General features: G+C 34.5%; 1 protein-coding gene across 6 annotated transcripts in view; it reads left to right on the forward strand.

Moving 5' to 3' along the window:
- Positions 1–25,392, forward strand: part of LOC110440407 (protocadherin gamma-B5-like) — a 40,830-nt gene extending 15,438 nt beyond the window's left edge. Inside the window, exons 1-6 of one of the 6 annotated variants that reach the window (XM_021483464.1) lie at positions 4,366–4,637; positions 11,538–14,326; positions 17,480–17,593; positions 22,096–22,204; positions 22,552–23,321; positions 23,625–25,392. In XM_021483464.1, coding sequence (XP_021339139.1) covers positions 11,648–14,326; positions 17,480–17,593; positions 22,096–22,204; positions 22,552–23,063 — 3,414 coding nt within the window. In that variant the 5' untranslated portion in view covers positions 4,366–4,637; positions 11,538–11,647 and the 3' untranslated portion in view covers positions 23,064–23,321; positions 23,625–25,392. Of the gene's footprint in view, positions 1–4,365; positions 4,638–5,487; positions 5,568–7,225; positions 7,397–9,422; positions 9,602–9,642; positions 9,784–11,537; positions 14,327–17,479; positions 17,594–22,095; positions 22,205–22,551; positions 23,322–23,624 lie in introns of those variants that run through there. The other 5 variants (XM_021483466.1, XM_021483467.1, XM_021483465.1 and 2 more) reach the window with 5 other exon arrangements.
- The last annotated feature ends 1,489 nt before the right edge of the window (positions 25,393–26,881 follow it).

Raw genomic sequence — 26,881 nt, forward strand, 5'->3', positions numbered from 1 at the left:
CTTTCTTGATTTGGAATATGTTTTCATGCAGTGTTTTCTCTTTTAGAAAGAAATTGAAATGGATTCAAATTAGGAAAAAATGTTGTTTTAAGGGTTTTTTAAGTTGACTATACACTTTGATTTTGTAAACATCTTTATCGATGCACCTGTGCATGCAAAGTGGTGTCTTTATTAAGGGTGGTCATTTGTAATGCTCTACTTACCCACTGGTCATTTATTGGTCAAGTTATTATGTTAAGGAAAGTACATTTAACTGAAAATGACCGACCTTAAAGTTAAGACCAACAGATGCTAGTGCATGGTTTAAAGTTTGAAATGAAAATGTGAATTGAAACTCACAATAGAAATTGTGAAATATTTATTTTTTTGAATTGTAGCAAAAATGTGAATGTAAAATTTGAAGAAATGTGTCTAAAAAAACTCTGAAAAATGTTGTAAAATTTGAATTGTAGAGAACAGAAATTTTCTGGAAGCATTTGTTGGAAAATAAGTCCTAGAAATAATTGCGTCTGTTCTTGGGTTTTTTAGATCATAAAATATATTTAAAACAACTAAGCTGAATATACAAGTTCATATTGTTTTGTTCATATATTATAACTTCTTAATTTCAATTTTAATACATGACCTTATATGGTGTTCATAGTTTATTTTCCCACACGCTTTAAGATCCACCGCTTTTGAACCGAGGGCTTTAAGACTCGGGTTTACCTGTTTAAGCTACCTGTTGATCAGGTAATCCAGATTATCTACTAATCCATATGGCACATTGTTATGATGATATATTAATAGTGTCTATGTACAAAAACACAGGTATATGAGTCATACCCGCTCAGTGGCCATTATAGATTAATATCTGTAGGCCTACAATATGTATTCATCAAATTTTTTACACTTGCTTCAACTCCCATGGTCGGTGAAACATAAAACATAATGGATTTAGAGAAGTTTAGCCGTTAAGACAAATCCCATTTTGAAATCAATATTAATCTGGTTTGATAATGCTTATTGTATTTTTTGGTCTGCATAAGAAACCCTGTAGTCATCGGCACACGCACGTTTTAAAAACGTACCAAAAGTTAACCCTGTAATAATCTGTCTTTATTTCATAAGTAATCTCATCAACTTTTCAGATTAAGATGAAAGAGCGGAAGATTTAAGAAGTCTGAGAATTACTTAGAGGTTTTTAGGTACTCGTTAATATCGTAATTCTCCAGAACTAGTAAACATCAGTATGAAATGTGTAAACATTAGGATCATTCAGACTGAATTGATGTAACGTTGAATTCAAAAGATTTAAACGTGTTCTCTGTTGATATTTTTCTTAAAATGCAATTTCTAGAGTTGGAAGCTACATGTAGTGCATTGTGTTAAATAATGGAGTAAAATATTGAGATTGACTTTAAACAACTTTTAGTTAGGTTCCGATCTAACTGTTTGTGTATTTAATGCTTTTAAAAAGACTTTTTACAGCTACATCAGATAGGTATCATAATAAACAAACGTTCTTGTTAAGACGTTTGTAAATCTCTTCAAAGAGAAACCACAGATCAAGTGTTTGGTTACGAATCAGGATATTTATTCATCAGTAAATCTGAAATAAAATCTTCCTTGAAACGGAAAGATTGTATAGAGATGGGAGCTGGCAGCAGTATGTCGGGGTAGGCTACAGGTAGAGGATTTAAAAGTCTATCTAGTAGTATTTAGTTACTATACCGACTAGAATGTAGCAGAAAACTGTCCTCTGTATAAACTTGGTGAGGCTGATATCTTAAAAATAAGTTATTGTGATATTAAATTACTTCATGAATGATCAAGCTTCAGGATTTGATACTCTTAGTTTTACTTTTGTTTTTGAATTTCTGTGAAGATGGCTTTGTATATAAAAATATCGTTTTGAAATCAACTCTGACATATTTCATGTACATTTGTAATAACAGAAAAAAAATCAAGGATATTCCGATTGTTTTATTTATAAAAGGACTATTAATTGTCATTTGTATCTATGGTGTTGTTTAAGATAATGTCCACGTTCTAACGTCCTCCAGTTGACTTGTAGATATGTACATCTGCTGTTGGAGGACTCTTAAACATGATTTCGTGTTTGGTTATTCTTTGTGGTCAGTTTGATGAGAGAAATCTTCATCTTTATGAAGTGGTCAATTATACCACTGACTGAACTGTAATTGAAATCGGTGAATTGACCGTGTGACAAATTTCTTATGAAGTGGATTCTATTGACCATGTCCAGAAACTAATGTAGCCCTTTTCGTGAAAGGAACGTCTGCATGACGATGCATTAAGGAAATATCTTGAACATCTTGACCGATGCCCCACAGCATGTTCATACAGCTTCAAATCTGAAGTTGTCGCCAAGTTTTCATCAGATAATCCCAAGAAGATTTTTCACTCAATGAATATTTATTGTGGTTTAAACTCACTTAGATCTTGATAGTTTGTCCCAAGTCATGATCGTCATGTTTTCTAGCCTCCAGAAAACCAATGTAGCGAAATTTGAGGTCAATTATTTCAATTGTTATATGCAAATGAAATATTTCATAAAGGTTTTCACACGAACAGGTATTTTCATTAACAAATGGATATTAAGTTTCTCAATTATTTATTTAATTTTCATTTGGTCTAGAAAAATTGTACATTTATGAGAAAAACTGTTGAAAAAAAGGTAGCAATAATACTTCAGTTTCCCATATATTTTTATTACCGGTAATCTTGTTTGAGAAAAATTGGCAAATAAATTAGACTTTGTTTACTTTCATAAAAAAATAATTGACCGTATCTTACAAAATGATTTAGATCAAGAGAGATTATCTCGTCAGCTATAATCTGATTGTTTGCTTTAATTAGCCCCTTCACCTGTCATTTTAAGAATCACAACTTTTTTTTGGCACACCTGTTAAAATTAAAGCTCTTCTTTCATTCTTCATTAAAAGTGGGGGGGGGGGGGGGGGGGGGGGGGGGGGGGGGGGTTCTGGTGATTAAATAAATAATAATTGAATTGTTAAGAAATCTTGAATTGAGTACCACATGCCAATTTTTTTTAAAATATAATTTATATATTTACCTGTTAATATTTATGAAAACTGATTAAGTTAATTATTAAAGAAACTGTCACAATGTAATATCATAGTGTCACTGGCATATGTCAACCTGTTTTAGAATGTCACAGCTGCTATTACCTGGGAAAATTAAAATTGTCTTTATTTGCACAAAGAACAATATAATTAAGTACACATGTAAACAATGAGGAGTAACAACTACCTAAACAATATCTGTCTGAGGGGTTCCATATGGTGACTAAAACAAACCTAATCTAAACAGCTGATATTTAATACAGAAAACTTCAATATGCCAAACAAAGCTTTAAAACATTATATTTATATATATAACAAAAAAATTGACCTCAATTCTGTCACTATTTTGAATATAGGGTCATAGTTCAAAAATTGTCTTCCAGATACACAGCAGACTGTCTAAGTTGAAATGATTGGTTGTCAATCAATTTTAAATCGGTTGAATTTATTAAGTTTGGATTGCTGACATTTCCTTAATTTCAATAAACTGAAAACAAAACTTTAACATTCTGTGATTGAAACTCATTGTCATCAAACAATATGTTTAAAAAGTTTTATGTTTCAACAGATCACATAGAAACATAATGAATTTGAAAATGTTGCTTTATTTATTATAAAGCTCTCAAAACTTATTGTGGATGGATTCTGCTGTTGAAAGCATGATAAACTTACCAAGATTTTAATTCATTTTCATTCTTTTTCAAATTATCAAATACTTTGCTCCGTTTACTAACAAAAACCCTTAAGGTTGTTTATTTAGATTCAAATAATCATTTTTAGAATATATATATATAGTTTTTATAAATTGTTAAGTGTTCAAACTTAATTGAATATTTTAGATAATAAAATACTAAACTAACAATACTTTTGGTGCAGAGTAAATTAGTGTACTGCACTTAATGTTCCTGTTTCCCTGTACCAGCCACAGCACAATGGTGGAAGGAACACAAGATATATTTTTGAAAGACTTGTTTGGAAAAAATAAAAATAAAAGATAACAAAAACTTCTGAAAAAGATGCTGGTCAAGATATATAGGTGTTAGATTCAACGTCAAGATCTTCTAGTGTTTCAAAATTATCAAACGACCCATCTGTGTCATGCACGACGGGTATGAAATGTTCACAGCTATTGTCTCAATCAGGATGATTTTTATACATTGTTATCACCCTTTTGTCAAAATCATTGACGTGATTCGCTGGTCATGAGCACAGTGTCGTCAGTCTGGTGTTTATTGCGTCTTATCCGTCAGATTATGTGAGGTGTGTTGAAACCCGCTCATATAACCAACTGTTTGTTTGAGTGTGATTGTTAATGTGACAAAAATAAAGAAGGAGGGGACCGTAGCCCGAGACGGGGACATTGTTTTATCTGTGGGTTCTCCATGCTAAAACAGTTGTCAGTACAGGGTCCTATGGTGCACTGGATGGATGTGGGTTTGGTGACTAGCTAGCTCACACTGAAGTTGGCTCCATTCCACTTTTATTTCGATCAAAATTAGACAGAAATTTCAAAAGGATATTAATAGTTTCCTTTAAACAAAGGATTTGGTAAGTGTTAATCATATTTCATAATGTTTAATCTTTTATAAGAAAACATTTGATGAATCTTGAGGGGTGCTCCAGGGAAGGTTAGGGGGAAGGGTCATAAGGATATCCAGCGCTAAATGTTGCTATCAATTTGGAATTTTTAAAAATCTGATTTTTATTTGAATTCAAACTAAAACTAAGTTCCATACACATCAGAATTTATAAAACAAAGGTAGATGCAGACTTTCATGCCCTGGTGCCTCCTCAAATCCGTCAGGTATGTCATATTTTTGAAAACAAATTTTCTGGTAAGCTAATAGCCATCATATATGTAATATTACTTTAGTAAATAATACTTCTCATACAAAAAAAAACACCGGTACATAATATCAAATTATTTTACTTAAATTTTGTATGAATATCATAATGATTGTGCATTATTTATACAAATATGAAAATGAAAAAAAAAAATGAATTAGGAAATAAAAGATGCCAACAAGTGTCCATCTTTTGAAATGTGCACGTATTCATGTAGGTAATAGCTACCACCCTCCTAGCCTTTGTGTACGAGACCAGAAAGAAATCGGACATACAGGTTTCCTTTTCATATCTTTTATGGACAGAAACGGCTGTAAATTTGATGTATCATTTGATAAAGAATGTCTTATATCAGATTTAAAGTATAAATGGCTTCTGTATTAAAATATGAAATATGATTACATGTGCAGCGGTAAGGAGGTCAAAACAGGGCACATTATGGAGACTGGTCGATACATGGACTTTGTCAAGTGTAAAATGGGTGACATGTGTTCAGTTACAAAGTGTCTATATTGTCGGGAGGGAAAGACTTTCCATGTCAGATAATGATGTTGATTGGCTTCTCTGAGTGGCTGGTTTAGCTAGCAGGAAAGATTTTCGACAACTGTTGATAATTGACACATCTATTGACAGGTAATTAATGCATTCTTTATTAAATTAACAATCTTCATTAATTAGATGTCTTTTTATATTACTTATGGGCCAGGGAAAGAAAGTCAAGTAATGGTTAGTCTAGACTAACAATATACACTATGCCTATAGCTGTTGCTCAAAGGTTGGGTACAGTTTAAACCAGTGGTTTGGGAACATTTTAAAAATATATATAAAAAAGAATCAACAACATCTGCTACCATTTCACTGCTGTAGTTTCGTTGAGACTGACCAGGTTGATTTTGAGGATTTATTTACTTTGAAAGCTCTAGCTTATTAATCACAACAATTTGGATGTTTTTCACTCAACATTGGTTAAAGTCAACTAAGCTTTGAGCAACTACAGGGGCCTGAACTGTTTTGGGTGGATTTGAGGCTGTTTCAGAGGATCAACGGCATCTTTGTTGGACTCAAGGACAAAATAATCAAAGTTGGGCTGAATTTAATTTTGCAGTAGTGCTTTTTAACTATATCAAAACTGAATGTAATTGTATAGTGCTAACAAGATTGTAAGAATTTTTTACTGTAGATCATATCATTGATTTCCTTTGATAAACAGAACTAAGTAGGATTCTCCGGTTCTGCAAACATCTCGTCGGATTTAATTTCCTTCTTAGTACAGTAATCTTTTAGAGAGAAAGCAATCTGTTATTAAAATCCTGAATTCAAAACTCAGATTTAACAATTGTATGGACAATTTTTTTGTGCTACAGTTGGACATTCATCGTGGCTTGCGTCTGGCGACACGTTCGGTGATAACTCGCTCACGTCCGTCATTCATATCAAATAAGTGGGATGGACAGTCGGTGATGGTTTATATGCAGTGGGTGTCACCTTTATTGGTCGGGACATTTGTAGAGTCTTTGTCCAATGTCACATTTTAAAGCCAATTTATGGCTAATTGACTGCTGCACTCGGGCTGGGCTGAACTCATCTTTTCAGATGAAACAGCCAATTTTCACAAAGTTCATTTGATTGGCCATCATTGATAGAAAGGGTAGAACAGCAAGAGGTCAGTTTCAGACCCTTTTAGTAATACATCAGACCTCAATCACATCCCTCGGGTCAGAGATGTCTGGGCCCTTTTAAGGAGAAGGAAATTGGAATTCAGAATGCACGCACCTTCTACTTGTTTAAACATGAATACATGTTGATATTTTTAAAGGTTAGTACTTAGAGAAGAAATTTTGTCAACTTACCTACCCAGGATGGGTCTTTGATGCTAACACTTATGCAGGGTGGAAGGGGTATATAAATTAGGGGTTGGAATATAGATACCACCTCAGGCGATACAGGATGGCATCATGGCCATTGAGAGTTAGAATGTCTGGTGGTAATCCCTTCTTGTCACTTCAAAAGATAAATGTTTTTTAGGGATTAGGGTAAAGTGCAGTGTTGTAAAGGAGTTTAATCCCTAGTCCCTCTAGGTAGAACCCAAAAGGGGCCATCCAAGCTGTCATCATTAATCTTGAGGAATTAAGGTTCACTTTCTATTGCCTTATTGTATCATTGGGATATTCTTCAAAATCAAACTGTTTGTTTAGACCTGTGGATTTAGAATAGGTTTCAATGTGACGGGCCCCTCTGACAAGCTGGAAACAACCATTTGCTTTATAGAAACTAGTGGTTGACAGATTTGAAAAATCTTTGATTCAATGTTTGTCAGAGAGGGGATTTGTGTCAGAAAAATATAGCTTGAAATTTAAAGTGTCAAAAAGGAATATGTTTGTACATAAGTTATGATATGACGAACAAACATTTATTGGAGCCCGATCGTCAGCAAGGTGTGTGGATCGAGTCGTTAAACACAGGTAAAGTTTAGTTTAAACAGCTTCGTGTTAATTTAGTTAAATATTTGTATAACTTTCGGCCTCTTTGTGTATTTAACACAGCTACACTAAAGTTTGATATTTTATTGACAAATTTAAAAGTAAACGAGACAGTAACGTATTACTTGCCACAGGGAAAAGTTTAAGTAAGAGCTTTGTTTGTGTATATTACTCACCGACAATAGCTACGGCACTTTGCTATTATCGTAAAGTGACCAGGGAAGCATGCACGATGAATGATACATAAAAACACCGCTCGTCTACTTTGTGGTGGTTTTCTACCTTGTCATTGTCACCTACAAAGATTCTTGTCTGTCCCGAAACAGCTTTTTTTTTATTTATCATGATAAATTTTGATAAATATTGTATTAAACAACTTCTTTGTAAGGTAATCTATTTTGTAGTCACCAGTTTTTCCCAAGTTTAACAACATGATGAAGTGAATTATGTAGGGTTTATATATGTATAATGAATATGTAGGTATATTTCAACCATGAAATTTATTGTTTATGTAATTGATTCTGATTATGACAGAACATTTTCCAGAAATAGATTTATGTTCTAGTTTTGACCCATTTAATCTAAATTTGATGTAAAATTATGAAAATTTCAACATAGTTATTGATAATACAGTATATATATATTTTACCAATTTTATCATTAAATGGGATGGTTGAAAAATTAACATATTAACCTTTTCTAAAATTTAAAAGAATTTCTTGTTTTCAGAATTTCACTAGTTTTAAACTTGGAGATTAAGCTTAGAAGTTAAAACAAAGTAGACATCTGAATCACAAAGTCCTCTCCTTGATAACAATGACAACATATTTCGGTTTTATTTGAAGTTGGTTTTGAGCTTATCACAGAGTGTATTTACCTTTGCTGAGCTATGTAAAGATGCCAGTTTCTCTTTCCTTGCTATCTGTATCACAGGATGAACGGACAACCGCTTACCGGCCGATGTTACATAACTAATTTGGTCTTAAGGCTGTGGGCTGCTGGGGAAACTAAAACATTTCTAGAGATATGTAGGATTTTGTTTGGTGACAGACTGACGAACATCGGTGTGCTTGTGGAAACAAACGTAATCCCCTGTTTGTACGTCTGGTCTCGGGGATTGTTTCACGATGACGGGGGTAGATGAATAATTAGTAAGTCTGTGGGAGAATGGGATGGTCCTGTCATCAAAATTGATGAACAAAATGCGCATGAAATTTCATCTTTGTGTAGGGTTCATTTGGAACACTCTACCCCTGTTAAATGATATTCTTTTACTGCATAATAATTGTGAAAATTACATGCTTTTATATATTTTTGATACAGTAAGATTGATATCAGAAAATTTGTAGCATTAAAAAATTATTTTCCCATAAAAAAATGTTTGTGTTTGAAATATTAAGTTGAAAATTATCCAATTGCATCATTAAAAGTTATTGAGTACATGTATATTCAGGTTATATAAGAGTCTACTTTCTCATACTTTCACTCCACTCATTTTAATTAGCCGGAAATACGTTCTGTTTGCTAGTCACAGTTACCAAACCTTTGTTCTCCGGTTATAATGATGGCTTTGAGCCGTCCCACACAGTCATGATAATTGTTTCTCTTTTAAAGAAAACAAACAGATTTACCACCGCAGAGTCAAATAATTATCAGGTGACAAACAAACCAACTATTTCCTCACGTATTTAGAACCAGAAAAGAATATTTAAAAGTAAGAAACGTAGTCAGGTTAACTGAAAGGTTGATTGAGAAACAAACACTTCAAATAAACAACTGATAAGCTTTGAGATTTGTTGACGGAGTGACCGTTACTACATTCTGTCATCAGCAGCATGTATCCGGCCACGTCCAAACGTCTGACCACACGTAGTATGGTTGGTCAGTACCTAAATACCTGTACAGGTAAAATTGTGGCCTGTGTTCAGGTATAGCTTGTTACCTTTAAGATACACCTGAGGGAGCAGTAGACGAATCGCTCAGGTATACACATAGTACGTCTCTGAACGTAGAACACAGTTTCACATGTGTTTGTGAGAGGGAGTGAGGATGTATGAAGAACGCTCCCTAATGCTTCTACGATAATCAAACAATTTTACTCTGTCATTTAGTGCACAAAGGATATTAATTGTGATCAGATGTGCTTGTCTCACAGGAGCCTGTCTGTTTCTATCACCACTACCCCAGGTATTTACAAATCAGGAGTGTGTTTACAGAGCATACAAACAGCTGTGTTTATATATGAAATGAGATCCTAGTTGAGTTACATCAGATGGTGCTGTGTGGCTAGGATAATTGGAATATATTTCATCTGTGTTGCCATGGTTTTACTTGGAAATTAATTTGAGGGAAATGAAAGTCACATATATGTAGGTATTTACTTGTGATCTTGTGGAGATGCAGTCTCGACTATTTGGGCTGATGGAAGTTATATATTACTAATATACATGTATATGGATTCGATCATTTATTCCGCCTCTCACTATGAGCACTTTAAGGGACTGTATCTCTACAATTATTTCATGAAATCACATTCAAATAGATTTTAGTAATTGATTTTAAACGCTTTTTTGAAGTGTTATACGCTCAGCTATATATAAAGGTATACAAGTTGAAATATCTGTCAAGCAAGTAGGTGGTTTGCCCTGTCACATCAATACAGTTATAAATCTGATATTTAGCAAATACATTTTTAAAGAAATTCAAAGCAATATTCAATATTTGTAACTTTGATATTGCATGGCTGCATAGATAGTTTTTGAATCATTAAATGTTTACACATGTGAAAAGAAAAACTTTTATATCGTGTTCTCTGGGAGCTTTCATTTACTAAAAATGGAAATGATTTCTTTGTCCTTTTGTAACAAGAAGCCCACATTGATTCTGTATTCAGATTTATATAATGTTGAAATTGGAACAGGTAGTTTTGAATTAAATTTTAAATTATTCAGAAGTAACTTATATAGTATAATTCATATCTACTTGAATTCATTTTTTCACTCTGCGTTCCCCATCTGACAATTGTCACCCAATAATAAAACATGTCTGTATGTGTCCTAGGCTCAGTTGAAAATAGAAATAAGTTTGAAAATATTTAAAATTCTCTGAACAATGTAAATTTGATCGTATACAAAGTAGTGTTGAGGTAAGTTTACCCTTAACTATCTTACTGCTGAGCCTGGAGATTTGATGCTGACCCTAAGACAAGACCTGCAGTAAAGTCACGACTTGTGCTCCATGTCTAAACTATGCTAACTTCTGAATGTTACACTAAACTGATAAGATAGTACTGTGTGGCATTATGAAAGAACATTGATATTAATAATTTTCAGATTTAAAAAAAAAGGTTACTGTTTCTTTATATGTAATACAGTAGTCTTGTTGTTAATACATCACTGAAGTGTGCATACCAGAAAAAGTGTGTCAGAAAGTCGCTATTTTCCCGATGAAATAGTAATGGCACAATTGTGATATATCTGTGTTTTCCTAGGTCATGGGAAAGTTTCATTTTTTTGCCACAATTAGCGTTTGACGATTGTAAACCTAATTAGTATGGTTACCTTAGTTCTGTCCGCAGTGCTAACCCCCAAACCCGTCAAATGTTTACACTGCTAACAGCGTTTGTATGGATTTCTCACCCAGAGTTTTGTAGACAACAGAATGGAGCAAATATGGACAAATAAGCGACATGTTTACCTTCGACATACAAGAACTTCCCTTGTAACTAATACAGTTCCGTTCAACTCTGTTTCGTCTTTTCAATTTTTTGTAATTGCCCATTCTATCAAAATATCCAGATGTTGACATTTTTAAACCCGAAACAAATTTTGTCCTTTTGGCTTTAGATGTATCTCTAATTAAATGGAGGGATTATTTACCATGTAAAAGACCCTTTGTGCCGATATATATCCAAAGCTGGTCTGAGTCATCAATACGTTTTGTGTTATTAAGTAGTAGATTTTCGGTCAACACCTTGCTAAAGCACTTACGATTGGTGTATTTTTGAAAACTTCAAATGTTCATTTTGGATTTAAGATTAGGTGAATGATATTTTGCAAACTGTATTTTTCACATTTTATCAATAAATATTGTAAAGATCTTTCTTTTTTTTTGTCTTCCCCAGGAATCTGAGCTGATAAAGGAGGAATATTCTGTGAAGTAACGCCAAGCTTCCAGATGTCATGACAACACAGAAGGAAATAAAGACTTACTGGATTTAAGATATTACCAAATATGGCTAATATTCATATAATTCTCCTTTTCTCATTGATTCTTTTGAATCGCTGTCTGGCAAACCCGCCAAACATCACTTTTCCCTTACAAGAGGAGATGCCAAATAATACTATAATCGGAAGCATCATCGAAGAACTGGATTTAGCAACCAAACTCGAACCCAGCGTCCTCGCTAGCATCCAGTTCAGATTCATGGATGTTGTTCCAACAATGTTTCGCATTGACAGCGATACTAGTAAAATCTTCACTGCCGGAGTTATTAATCGTGAAGATAAGGATGTTTGCAAGTTTAAAGTAGATTGTTTCTTCGATTTCGAGGTGCTAGTGGGAACACCTTCATCTACTGTCTATTTGGAAATTATTACCATTCGCATCAACATCACAGATAAAAACGATAATACACCAACATTTTCGAAACTCCAAATGGTCCTGAATATTTCCGAATCAACTGCCATACACAAAAGTTTTCTAATTGAAAGTGCACAGGATTTAGATCGTGGTGTAAACAACTCCATTCAATCCTACCAGCTTGTAGCTCTACAGCCACAATCTGATTTTGTTCTGCGTCAGGAAGCAAATGATATTGATGACAACCCCATTTTGAACTTAGAAGTGAATCAGGAGCTAGATTATGAACGACAGACTAATTATGAACTGATTATTTTGGCCAGAGATGGTGGTGTACCACAACGCACAGGAACTCTCACTATTCAAGTCAACATTCTTGATGAAAACGATAACAAACCAATCTTCAAAGACCCATCTGTGAATATAACAGTTACGGAAGATCTTCAGCCAAACAGCCTCATTTTTACTATGGATGCTACCGATAAGGATTCCGGAAAACTCGGTGAAGTTTTTTATAGATTACGAAAATCTCAACCACAAGAAATATACGAACTGTTTGATATAGGTGAAGATGATGGTACTTTAACCGTAAAAGGAACTTTATTGTACCAACCAGGAAAGGTTTATATAATCATTGTGGAGGCCTCTGACAAGGGAAGTAACCCTCTGGTGTCCACTGCAATCGTGAGATTAGCAGTTCGAGACACTGGAAATAATGCACCAATAATAAGCATCAGTTTCATATCGGACAAATATACAGATAAAGTAGAGATCTGTGAATGTGCCGAACTTCAGATGTTTGTAGCCCTCATTCAGGTCTCGGATATAGACACAGGGGCAAATGGTGAGGTCACTTGCTCAACATTCAGTACATATTTTGGACTGTCTAGTTTTGGAAGCCAAAGATATAAGGTCATAGTTCAACACAAACTCGACAGAGAGTCAATTCCGGAGCACAACATCACAGTTACATGCCATGATAAAGGAACTCCTCAGTTGGATGGTTCAGTGACCTTCACCGTCATTGTCTCCGATGACAACGACAACCCACCCAAGTTTTCGCAGCATTATTACAGCATCAACATGGAGGAAAACAACTCTCCTGGTCACGAGGTCATTCAGGTCTCCGCAACTGATGATGATATAGGGGAAAATGGGGTCGTGACCTACGCTATAGATCCAGCAACTGACCTCCGATTTGAAATTGATGCCATTAGTGGTGTTGTTCGTGCCAACATGGTGTTTGATAGAGAGGCTACTGCTCATGTGACCTTGAGCGTCATTGCTATAGATAACGGATCTCCGCAACTCAATGCTACAGCAACAGTTGTAATTGACATCATCGACCAGAATGACAGGGATCCTGAATTTCTCAAGAGTATTTTCCCATTCAGAATCTCGGAAAATTTACCTGCAGAAACACCAGTCGGTTCAGTGACTGCTGTGGATGAGGACCAAAATTCAAACGGTGAAGTCAGGTACCGATTCCCACCTAACTTTGATGCTCACTCGGTTCCTTTTGTTATATATCCTAGTGGGGAGATCAAAACCACAAAAGAGCTTAACCGTGAGGACCTCAGTCGATACGATTTTGCTGTGCAGGCATATGATCAGGGAAATCCCCCCAGAACTGGGACAACACAAGTCGTCATTACGGTAACCGACAGCAACGACAACACACCACAATTCATATTTCCAAATGAGGAAAATTACACAATTTCCGTCCCCCATACGACCCCTGAAGACAGTATCATTGCTTCGATCCAAGCTTATGACATGGACGAAGGTGAAAATGGAAAGGTCATGTTCTTCATCAAAAAAGGGGATGTTGATAACATGTTTTATCTGAATCATGAAACGGGAAGTCTTCATATCCGGAGGGCTTTCGAATTTCATGAAGATCGGCAATATACTCTGACCTTAGAGGTGAAAGATCGTGGGTCACCCATTGTTCAGTCCAAAGATCGCGATCTCCACATTGTCGTCAGATATGTTAATACAACAACGATGATAACAACACCACAAAACACTGACAAATTTGTGCTAATTGTTGTTTCTGTTGTCTGTGTAACTGTTGTGCTGTCCATAGGACTAATTGCTGTAATCTGTGTGCTGCGAAAACGGGAAAAAGACAAAAACAATAACCCAGAGTTATCTTTCCCTACCCAGTGTACAAGTATACCCAATCTCTATGATGAGCCTAATCCAAATCGTAAAGATTATCCATCGTCACAAGGAAAATCCAAGGCTAAGGCCAAAGTCAGCTTCTCACTGGACTCCAAGTCTCCCTTTACGAAGAATCAACTGTTACAGAAGTTAACCGGTTCACCGGTGAGTATTTATTACACTGTTTAGTCAAAAAACGTATATCAGTAATTCAGTAATAATTGAGCATGCTTGCAGTAGTCTCCCATGGCCTTTCTGCATAATATGATCAAAAGTAGTCTCCCTTGATTATTCTTTCTTTCACAAGGATCTCTGATATTGAACATGTTGCAAGTCTTTTAAAATAACAGAGAATACTATCAAAACAAGAAAAAGGTTTTAGTAAAGTCATAAATATTCTGAAACCATTTTGAACACAATTGCAATATATCGGTCAGATTAGACTGGATGTCAGAATACAAAGCTACTGATAGTGCAACAATTAATGACACCAACACACTGGATGAATAGTCAAATAGTTTGGGGGTTTCATATTTTATTTTCTTGTTTTAAAAAGTCAGAAAACAACATTTGAATTAAACACTTGTTACAGATCTAAATATATTGTTTCAAAGGGGAAAAAAATTGTTTAAGTCATCGGAAACATGACTAAACACAACCTATTCTAAACAGAAAAGAAATATGTATCTGTAAATCTAAGCCGGTATAAAATATACACAATAGTTTTCATTAGTACAAAGGCTGATTTTTTTTAACGCATAACAATACGTCACAAACACAAAAGGTGACGACAAAACCTGTTACCACAAAAATAAACCTCCTATGTGCGAACAAATCTTGAATACGGTGTCAAAGATTTTCTGGCAAGATAAAACAATGGTGTGTATGTTCCAATTTGATGAACCGAACGACGGAATAGTTCTTTTAGGGGAGCGAACCTATTGTCTGCTTTTGTGTAAGTAATTTGTGACGAATCTCACACCAGACTGAAAACTTCAGCATTTGTCTTCTAATAATGAGTTCTATTCATGTGGCTGTCTTGTCAAAACCTCACAACAAGGAATCTGATACCATCATGTGAAATATATATTTTTCTGAGGAAATGTAGGTACAAAGAACCCATCTATAACGCTTACACTGTCAGATAGTTTGCAGGGTCTTTCTGAAAATTTTGTTTTTTCCACAAATGTTGTAATTTGAAAATCTGATATTGATATATTCCACTTATTACCACATCTTTTAATGTCACTTTCCACTTGCTATCACTTATGAAGTGGAGATGTGATATTAAGCAGAATATGCTGTATTTGAAGTCTTGTAGAAATGGTTTTCTCTTACATACTTGATAGACTCTGTTTGCCACAAAGAAAAGTATTTTATCTCAGATTCAAAGTGTACACTACTACTGTATCAAATTTCCGTAATTTAAAAGTACAAACTTTTAAAATGCTCATTAAAACTAAACCCACACACAATCGGTCAAATTCAAAGAGTTCAATAGATTTGACTAGATACTGGTAGGTAGTGGACTGACTTCCTGAATAATGATAGGGGAAAAACAGATTAAATGACCTTGTAAATTAAGCAAAGCTTAAAGACCTTTCTACTTCTGTTAATTAGGAATGTGAAAAATTGAATCCTGAAATGTCAGATACAAGGTGCTACATTGTATAAAATATGACCTTACCTCTCATTTAAAATCATTGTGTTTGAACAAATTATTATTAGTACAATATAATATATCAGATTTGCCCATATGCTTATAAACAAATGTTTGAAATATACACCAATTGAAACATGACTGGATGGACCACCTGCCTTGATAGGTTATATCTTATTGGTAGAGAAGCTGAGGGGACTATTTTAGAAAAGATTGTATGTGAAGTTGTGCTATAACATTTTACCCGCCCAACCGACCTGATCACAAACCAAAAGTTGTGGCCAATACATATCGGGGTTTCTGATCTTGGGATGATTTCCTATGTCTGGAGGACAAAGATTTATCTAAAACGGTTGACCAATCAAATTCATTGTGACCAATAACCCATGGCAGCTGAAGTGTAACTTTGAAGATAAAATACACCGACATTTTGATTGCTTGGAGCTGGCCGACGTCAGATATAGTTTCAATTTACCTCCGGACACTTCTCTTTTTTTATCTGCCTATTTCATCATCAATAATTTGCATATCTTTTTGCGATCACGCCACGGGATATGACGAACAATAGAGATGTTTGTTTCGTCTATAAAAATATATTTTTTTGGTATTTAGCGTGAACAATGAAAGTCAATAACATGTTGCTATGACAACGTATTTTTGATAAATCTACTTACCGGAGGGTTAACCATTAAAACGCTTAGATGATCTAGCACGTATTGTCCTCTATTGTGTGGTGGAAGATACGAATAAGTAAAAACGGACATTAACATAAATTTGACAAGGTAGAATCCCAATTTTTTAACAGTTCTTTTGAAATTGTTGGTACATTACTATGTAGATATTAAGAGTACATGTTATTTCCTTTTCTGTTGATGATAAACAAATTAATATTTTCTTGTATCAACAATCCATGTTGACAAGATCGATAAATGTAGAAAATTCCAATAAAAGTTTTTCAAAGATAGCTCGGCTCCAACCCCAATAAACTGTTGTAAACTTGTACAAGGAACATTAAACGTTGGCTTCCCATCCCACCAGGACTGTTCCCTTATCACCATATAATTTGAAGGAGTTTCCTGGCCTTTGTACAAACGTACACGGTTGAGGTTTCCTCGCACAAAACGCTCTCTCATATATTCTTTTTGAAAAACAAAGACGCATGATAAGCTATATTGTAAGGGAATTGGAGACTAGTAGTTAAGGCATTGTTCTTGAAACAGAACAACTTGACTTTTTGACCTTCCCTGCTCATATCTTCATCTTTAGGGTTTTTAGGATAAAATCTGAAGTTTCACAGAGGTGAGGGTGCCTTTGTTATCTGTTTCCCTATTTTTTTGTTGCTGATTATCGTTGCGATTATAGTTACTAAGTTACTGATTATTTGATAAGACATGTTAAATAATAAGCGGCGCTCAGCTTACCCAGCCGTGCCCTGTGTTTTACTCGGTAGCTAACCTGATATAAGAAACCTAGCCTAATGGTAACAGAAATGATGACGTACAAAGATATCGTCTGTCGAGTTTTCCCCTCAATTTTACAACACAAAAAAAAAAAAAAAAAATGTTAGAAGTTTTGATTTGGATAATTAAGCTGTTGATAACTAAAAAGTATTGTGTACATGAATTTGTGTCTTATATGATACTGTTTTTCTATCTCAGACTGGGAAGAAGCCAGAGGTCAAAGACACAGAGAAATTAGTTGTACATCTTCCTGGTGGACAGAAATCCACGCCCAGCAACCCAGAAAAACTTAACAACCTTCACCAAAAACAGGTAACTAGGCAGAAATGACCATTGTCCGTCATCCCATTGAATAATGATAATAAAAATAAATGTATTTAAGCACATTCTCGAGTCTTGACAACTCAACAAACTTGGTAATTTATTCAGGCAATATGTATATAAATGTGCATCTCCATCATGACACTCCGCCTGTATCTGATAAATGTTGATTAGAATTTGTTGACATTTACCAGAAGTGCTGAACAGGTTTGTTCAGTTGTTCTGCATCACACACTTTTGATTGACAATCTGAAGTAAATGTGACACTACTGCAGTTCAGATTTCACCATATTGCATGTGTGTGTTGTTTGAGCATGTTTATATCTGAAATACTGCGTTTCCAATGAGCTATATATAAACTAGGTAACATCTGTCTGGAACCACCAACGTAGAATTGTTGGAAAGGGTTGTTGTAATTCATTTAACTGAAATAAAATATAAAATTCAGCAGAACTGGTTGTTGGAAACAGAACTTATTATATAGTAGTTTGCCATAAAGAAAGGTTTTGTTAATATTAATAGTAGAAAAACTTACTGCAATTTGAGCTTTCTAAACTTATTCACCTGGGCTGTGATTATAAGAAAACTGCAATAATATATTTGATAAGCAACTGAAATTCAAATTTATGGCAACTTAAGGTAGAAACGACTAAATTGTGTATTTCTTTCTCAGGGAAAATTCTTTGTGTACCCAGCTTGTTTTCATTGACCTTAAAATCCTCAAATTTTATAACATATTGTGTACGATAAAATTGCAATAAAAATGGCATAGAACATGCATCAATGTACGTGAGGACAGACACGGTCCTGTCGCCGGTAATAAAGCACCTGTGGATCCAACAAACATTACACGCAGATTAAACTCGGAGACCTGTTTTTTTCCGGTTCATTTCTGATCGGCATCCTGATGAAAGTTACACTGGGAAAGACCATTAGCTAAAGAGAGATTTTCCATTGTTATTCCGCCATTGTTACCTTTAGATACGATTTATTTCTCATGATCTACTCGGGGAAGTCAAACAGCATGAATGAGTGAACACCTAGCTTCATAGAATACTGTAATCCTCCCTTGTAACATGTGGTACGTGGGATATATTCGTATTATCAAATTTCGTCCGATATACATACAATGTCCTATGTCTATATAAGTGTCTGTGTATCTATGGTAGTTGTAACTAACGTACATATTAATTGTTCGAACTAAGAAATCTTCAATTACATACTTACAGTATCAATCGTAATAAGTGCCCTGGTCATTGAGCAGTTCTGAAAAAACAAGAACTATTGCAGAACCTTTCATAATTCTGAGATACTGAGTGTAGCTTAATCATGATAATAGGGAGGTATGAGCATGATAATAGGGAGGGATGAGCATGATAATAGGGAGGGATGAGCATGATAATAGGGAGGGATGAGCATGATAATAGGGAGGGATGAGCATGATAATAGGGAGGGATGAGCATGATAATAGGGAGGGATGAGCATGATAATAGGGAGGGATGAGCATGATAATAGGGAGGGATGAGCATGATAATAGGGAGGGATGAGCATGATAATAGGGAGGGATGAGCATGATAATAGGGAGGGATGAGCATGATAATAGGGAGGGATGAGCATGATAATAGGGAGGGATGAGCATGATAATAGGGAGGGATGAGCATGATAATAGGGAGGGATGAGCATGATAATAGGGAGGGATGAGCATGATAATAGGGAGGGATGAGCATGATAATAGGGAGGGATGAGCATGATAATAGGGAGGGATGAGCATGATAATAGGGAGGGATGAGCATGATAATAGGGAGGGATGAGCATGATAATAGGGAGGGATGAGCATGATAATAGGGAGGGATGAGCATGATAATAGGGAGGGATGAGCATGATAATAGGGAGGGATGAGCATGATAATAGGGAGGGATGAGCATGATAATAGGGAGGGATGAGCATGATAATAGGGAGGGATGAGCATGATAATAGGGAGGGATGAGCATGATAATAGGGAGGGATGAGCATGATAATAGGGAGGGATGAGCATGACCTGAAAAAGTCGAAGGAGAATTGATTGGGTTAAATATGGAATTAAGATAATATTAGTCTATGACCTAAATAGAATTGCAAGTTTTGTTTTTAAAAACTAGAAATAAAATGTTACAGAGAGTATATATACTTATTGTTAATGAATCACTGCAAAAAGTTGTGTATGAAGACTATAAGAATTAAAGTTGAAATGTTTTTAAAATAGGTTGAAATTGTTTGGTCTAAACAGGCACTGTGACTTGTTTTCCAGTTGTAATTTAATTTCTCTTTCTTAGAAATATGAAATTCTAATTTAAGAGTATTAGTTGCAATATATCAGCAATTATTTGATAAGGGAGATAATGAAAATATCACCACCCCTTCATGAAGAGGAAGAACATGGGATGATATATCGTTGTTATTTATCTGTGTTTATTGATATCTAAATATTGTGTACACATTGACCCCCTGGTAAACGCATAACAGGTAAACAGTTTGACAGCAGGCTCAATAATGTGGTGACATTTTCCGGAGAAAGAAAGTTTAGATTAGGTTAGTAAAGTCGGTGAGGATTTTAGGCCTTAGATACTGTGTTGGACGTATTGATCACATTTTTGACAACATATTTCGTAACTCGGCTCGTGTCAAATATTTCTCCTACAGAAACAGTGTTCTGATTTGTAAGGCTTTTTATCATATCTGTGTTTGTTTTTAAGATGGCGTTCGTGCTCGTTGAAATGTTCAAGTGTCCAATAAATGGTTGATTAGTCGACTACAAACCAACGTTTCTTTGATTCAGCATTTCAACTCCATTTTCTATAGGGTGAAAATTAAACATTTCTATGATTAAATTCAAATACTAAAATAGTCAAGACATCAAATACTAAAATAGGCAAGACATCAAATACTAAAATAGTCAAGACATCAAATACTAAAATACATCAAATACTAAAATAGGCAAGACATCAAATACTAAAATAGGCAAGACATATATATCTTGAAGCTACTTGAGAAAAGAAAAAAAGAAAACACATTTTTTAGTCGTTATGACAAATTGTTTACTACCAGGTAAATTAAATATATGACTTTGCATGTGACTTACAAAAATATCTCTAATCATGTTTTATCAATTTATAATAAATTGAAAGAATTAACATTAATTTCAGTAAGTTGGACTCATAAGATTTTATTTTTAAATGGATTTCTATACTCATTATTAATTTCGTATTTTTGAAATCTAAATAACACTTTTATTATTCCATGCAGTCTTTTTGTATACCTATTAATTTTACATAAATACATACATTTCATACACCTTTGATTTACCCATTTAATGTTGTGAGCAAAATGGAAAGCTACATGTAAATAATGAACCATATGTTTCATTGAACAATGACATATATACCAGGTAAATCAAAAATCTATTTGCCAATTTTACTGTTGTTCAAAAATGATGAAATGACTAGAAACACTTTATGTACCATTGCTGGTCATTAATAGATTTTCGTGATTCCCCATGCAGAAATGGAAATCGTTTTCTGCTGAATGTGTGTGCCGGTGACCTCCTCGGGTATCTTTCCACATTAAACGAAGGATAACAGGATAAAAACGGAGCATTCCCAATGCCTGACTTCCTGTCCAGTGTAATTTTGCACCTGAATGATTTTTCATAACAGGATAATTTCACAAAATCAATGAAATTGGTTAAAAGTAGGGGAAAATGACATGAAATGGACCACAACATTTTTCGCTTAATTCCGTCGCGACGTGATGTTTAATTCCCTTAAATGTGACAGGATTTAGCCATCCATAATCTCCGAGATAGATATAAAGAGGCGTCACAGGGCGTCCATTGACATAGGTTGGAGGTGATTACAACACCCCTGTAGTTTCTATGGGAGGTGTCGGATAAAGCCCACAAGGGCAGGTTTTTAGATGTCCAAATTCACCGTGAAACATCGAAGGAAAAGTGTCTCTCACTTGGATATAGATGGAATTTTGTTTGACGGGGGGGGGGGGGGGGGGGGGGAATAATTAAACCTGCAAAGATACATGTGGAGTCTGAAGCTTGCATTGATTTTTTTTTAATTGAACTGGCAGAGTTAGACGTGCAATTGATAATGAAACATGGTCTGTAAATCATACAAAATGATACCACTTTTACTGGCACAGTGTATTTATACCGATAATTGTCTGTTACAACCAATCATAACTACAACATACATTTGAAGTAAGTTTTGTCTAGCTAATTTAACGTCTTATTCACATTATTGGTTCATTGAAACAGTACTGTTCAGTTTAAAGTGAAAGAAGATCTTCTCTAAATTGACCTTTATGAGAAGTAATCATTTCGTGTCAAACATGGTCTTGATAAAGATTGGCATGTTTATGTTTCCAGTCAATGTGATGAACGAGTTCTTTTTCTCTTTTCATAATAAATTAGATAAATATATGTCAAACCAATTTGTTTATTTCAGGTGATTGTATCTAAATCCCATCAGGAGGAGAGTTTAAGTGAGTCGTCTGGGGAGACACTCCCCTCAGACAGTGGCCATGGAGGAAGTGAAGAAGATTTCTCACACGCAGGTATGTCTTCTTATCTGTTACGCAAGGTTGATAATTATTTCAATAATCCTCCAGTGAGCATGAAGATTTCAGGGTTTATGCTATTTTACACAATATGCCTGTGAGTTAACTCCCTTTATTTTGTATATAAGCATTTCTACTTTATAAATACCGGTATGCAATATCAGTGCATTAATATTTCTTTTTTGAAATATCATGTAAGTTCTAATATATATTATTTCCATCATATCCCAAAAAATTGCAGTATAAATAAACCAGATTCAGCTATGAATTCATTATTATTAAATGTAGGTTTCATTTTATAAATCGATCAATATTTATTATTATGAAATGATGTCTATTTTCAGATAATCAAAACACGTTTGAACTCAACCCACTGTTTGCACAGGGAAAAGATACATCAGGAATATATGTGATACGACAACACAGCCAGGGTGTCAATTCAGATGTTCCGATCACAAAACCTCTCAAACAGCAAAACAGATACTCTCTACCAACGGGAGGCATCAGAATGCCATGTGCTCCTTTAAAAAACAACAATCATTATTTAGATGACAGCTTATTAACTTCTAGTGTGAACTCTACAATGTGCTCTACAAATCGTAGTCAAAATTCACATAAAAACAATTCTAATAATGTAAATACTTTGCCTACGATATTTGACTTGCAATCAAAAGGTCACTCTAGTTTTGACTTTGGAAGTGGCTCAATGTTTTATGGTAAAGATTTTACGCTTGGCAGCCACAGTGCACACAGTCGAGACGACGACGAGGTCACGACCACTTCAGGAAGTTACACGATCAATCCTGATGAACTAGACGATGATTTCTCCATACGTCCAAACGACCTCTACGTATGAAGGTCAGCATGTGTGAAATGGTGTGATTTGTCTGTATTGGCGTCAGAACAGTTCGGAACATGTGCGTTATTAAATAAGTGAAAATCGGAAAAAAACATTTTGTGCAATATTGGATCATGAATCGTACAATGTCTACAAGTCATCATGCGTGCGGGAAAGTGTACCCAACAACGCCACCTACAGTACCTCAGTGAACACATTCCAGAAAGGTCAGCGAAGCTCTGCCCTTGCTGAAACATGTCTGGGAAAAGATGAATGGTAAGATATATACAAATGTGCCTATTAAACAATACAAGTATTGAAAAATCTGGGAAAAAGAATCATGCCCATCAAAAAAAAATATATATATTAGAGAGAGAGAGAGTGACTATGAAACCTTATTTAACAAATGTAACAATAATTTATCTTAGAATAAATCTATCAGACCGTTTGAATATTACATGGTTGAGTATCAGGTAAAATCTTGTTAATGTATTTATTAGGAATACTTCCAGAGTTGTTTTATGATTTAATTACTGTCATTACTTTAACTAATATAACCAACATTTTATTTCATTTCAGTAAACAAAGATTCTATGGCCAACCAAGGATGACAACTGGCAGTCGCCAAGAAAACGTCCTCACCATAGAGTTGTCAGCAATGGATAAAATAAGAAGATATATTTCTTTTGAGCTGATTTTGCATTCAAAATTTGATTAAGCTTTTTCAATGAAAAGAAATAAATAGAATTTTTGGAGAATTTTTGAAAGATCGCCGATGACAAAAGTTTTATTATTGTACAAGGAAAGAATTTTTATGAAGAAGTTAAATTTGTATGTGATTCTGATTTTAAGGATTTTTTTATTATATATTTAACTATAATCATTTTATCCAGAAACGATGGATAAATGGATCATTGTGCCATATTTTGTGCTAATGGAGTAAATGGTCAAAGCTCTTGAATAAAAAAACTAGAAATATTAATTGGAAGTTCATTGTAAGATGCTAATTAATAAACAGTTAATTTGATTTTTTGGTGGGGTCTTTAATTTTGTTGAATTTGTGGGAAATCTTCATCCATAGGTCCACATTGCAAGTTTGATATAAAACGTTTCTCCATTTGAGTGGGTATTTGTAATCCACAAATTCAGGAAATCACGAAAATTGGGCCCTCTGATTTCATAATAATTTTCTATATTTTTGGTACTGTTGGTTAACAAAGAATAAATTTGAAATTTTCTGATTTTTTTAAAGAACATTCATTTGAAAAAACAAGAGCTTTATGTATGTTTGATAGAAAGAGATCAATTTGGTGTCGTAGAGAAATCTATTTGCGAATTATTCCAATACATGTAGCGTAATCCAGATGTTGAACAAGAAAACTTTATCTTGAGAGATCCAGCGTAAACCAAAGTTATTTAATCCATTAGAATGTGATAGAAATTATCCCAGTTTTACAAATGTGTTCAAATATTATCATTGGTTGTGTATAGGTTTGGTGGGTGAATATGATTTATATCTTTATATAGCTTCTGTGTTCTAACCATGTTATCAACTTAAAGGGACAAGTATTTTTGGGTTTCGCTTTAAAACAAAACTGCCAAGAATTTCATTTTTAGTTTATGCGGTTTTGTTAAACTTTTTTTTGGCAAAAAAAGATTGTGATAAATATTCTGAATTGGATGATTAAAAAATAAATTAAAAAACCATGAGGATCTAACATAAAAAAGGGAATTTTCCTTTTATGAGTCATTTGGAAACATTTAACACAAATTTACTTGGAAAATGAGATAAAAGTAGCAATATGCAGTGAGCATTAGTGTTTGAAAGATGGAGAGAGAGAGAGAGACCCAATTGAGATGATAGAAGAGAAAAATTAACAGAAAAATTGACATACCTTTGCATTTGAAGCAAAGTGTGTGGAAAGGAGAAAGATCCAGAGAAACAGGGAGTGAGAGAAAGACAGCGTATGATTGAAAAACAGAGAAATTCTATGATTTTGAAAGCTGGAAAATTTATCTATCAGTTAATTGTTGTACAGATTTGCTATTTCACTGGTTAATGCGAATGACATAACATGAAATACAGTTTGGGCGGCTAATAATATTTCTTATTCTATTTTTCGAATTCCATATAGGAACAAAATTTGCCTATGGAAAATATTGCAATTATTTGTGATTATCCAACAGGTATTTGTTGGAGAGGTTTGTTCTTAACGATGATGTTCAAATTGTTGTTGTTATTGTTATTGATGCTGTACTTGTCAATTTATTTGTGTTAAACAAAATATGGCAGAAGATATACAGTAAATTGTCTCATGTACATGTATTATACAAAATCATAAATGAAAAAAACATATCCAAAAAAAAAGACAAAAATAATTAATGAAAAAATAACAATAATAAAAATTATAAAATATATAATACCCGAGTTTCTGTTGTGTGTTGACTTGTGGCTCCAAATATTACTTGCTCAGTGAAGGACACTAAACATGACTCTTCATAACCACAGGGGCATGTTACATCTGAAACAGCTTTTAAAGACTTTCTTGATCCCCTTGTGTTACTAGATATTAATGCAATCGTATTTCCAGACATAACCAACAGTTTTCAAGTTACTCATCATATTTTAAGTTTTGCCTTAATTAAAGCGATTTTCAGTTTGCACGAAAAAAGGGATAATATATTTAACAGTTATCATAATTTAGCAATATTAATAAGCTCAAGCTGTTTTCTTATTCAGCTGTTCGGAATTTGCAAACAACTGTGTTTATGAATGTAATTTATGGGAAAGAAAACTTGTGACTATGGTACATGCCTTCACGAGAGTATTTTCTAGGAACCTTTGGAAAATTTATTACCGAAGGTCAGATGCTCATTATAACTGGAGTTACACAGAGTGATTCCTTATGTGTATGTCAATGTGACATTAACAGATTACATATCACATGGTTTCTTAAGTCAGAGTAATTCAAACGAAAAAATCGGAAAGCAGATACCAAGAAACTGAAACAGGTGTCATTGGTATTTTAGGGGATGACATCTATGATATTTGATGGACAATATACATGTTCTACAATACTGAAACTAATGTATGTCTACTCACACAAACAGTACATAAAGTCGACACAAGACCTGTGGTTTAGATGTCTACTCACACAAACAATACATAAAGTCGACCCAGAACCTTTGATGTAGATGTCTACTCACACAAACAATGCATAAAGTCGACCCAGGACCTGTGGTTTGAATGTCTACTCACACAAACAATACAAAAAGTCGACCCAGGACCTGTGGTTTGGATGGCTACTCACACAAACAATACATAAAGTCGACTCAGGACCTGTGGTTTGGATGTCTACTCACACAAGCAATACATAAAGTCGACCCAGGACCTGTGGTTTGGATGTCTACTCACATAAACAGTACATAAAGTCGACCCAGGACCTGTGGTTTAGATGTCTACTCACACAAACAATACATAAAGTCGACCCAGGACCTGTGGTTTGGATGTCTACTCACACAAACAATACATAAAGTCGACCCAGGACCTTTGGTTTAGATGTCTACTCACACAAACAATACATAAAGTCGACCCAGGACCTTTGGTTTAGATGTCTACTCACACAAACAATACATAAAGTCGACCCAGGACCTTTGGTTTAGATGTCTACTCACACAAACAATACATAAAGTCGACCCAGGACCTTTGGTTTAGATGTCTACTCACACAAACAATACATAAAGTCGACCCAGGACCTTTGGTTTAGATGTCTACTCACACAAACAATACATAAAGTCGACCCAGGACCTTTGGTTTAGATGTCTACTCACACAAA

The sequence above is a fragment of the Mizuhopecten yessoensis genome, unplaced genomic scaffold (genome assembly GCF_002113885.1).
Source record: "Mizuhopecten yessoensis strain PY_sf001 unplaced genomic scaffold, ASM211388v2 scaffold11181, whole genome shotgun sequence".
NCBI classification, from domain to species: domain Eukaryota; kingdom Metazoa; phylum Mollusca; class Bivalvia; order Pectinida; family Pectinidae; genus Mizuhopecten; species Mizuhopecten yessoensis.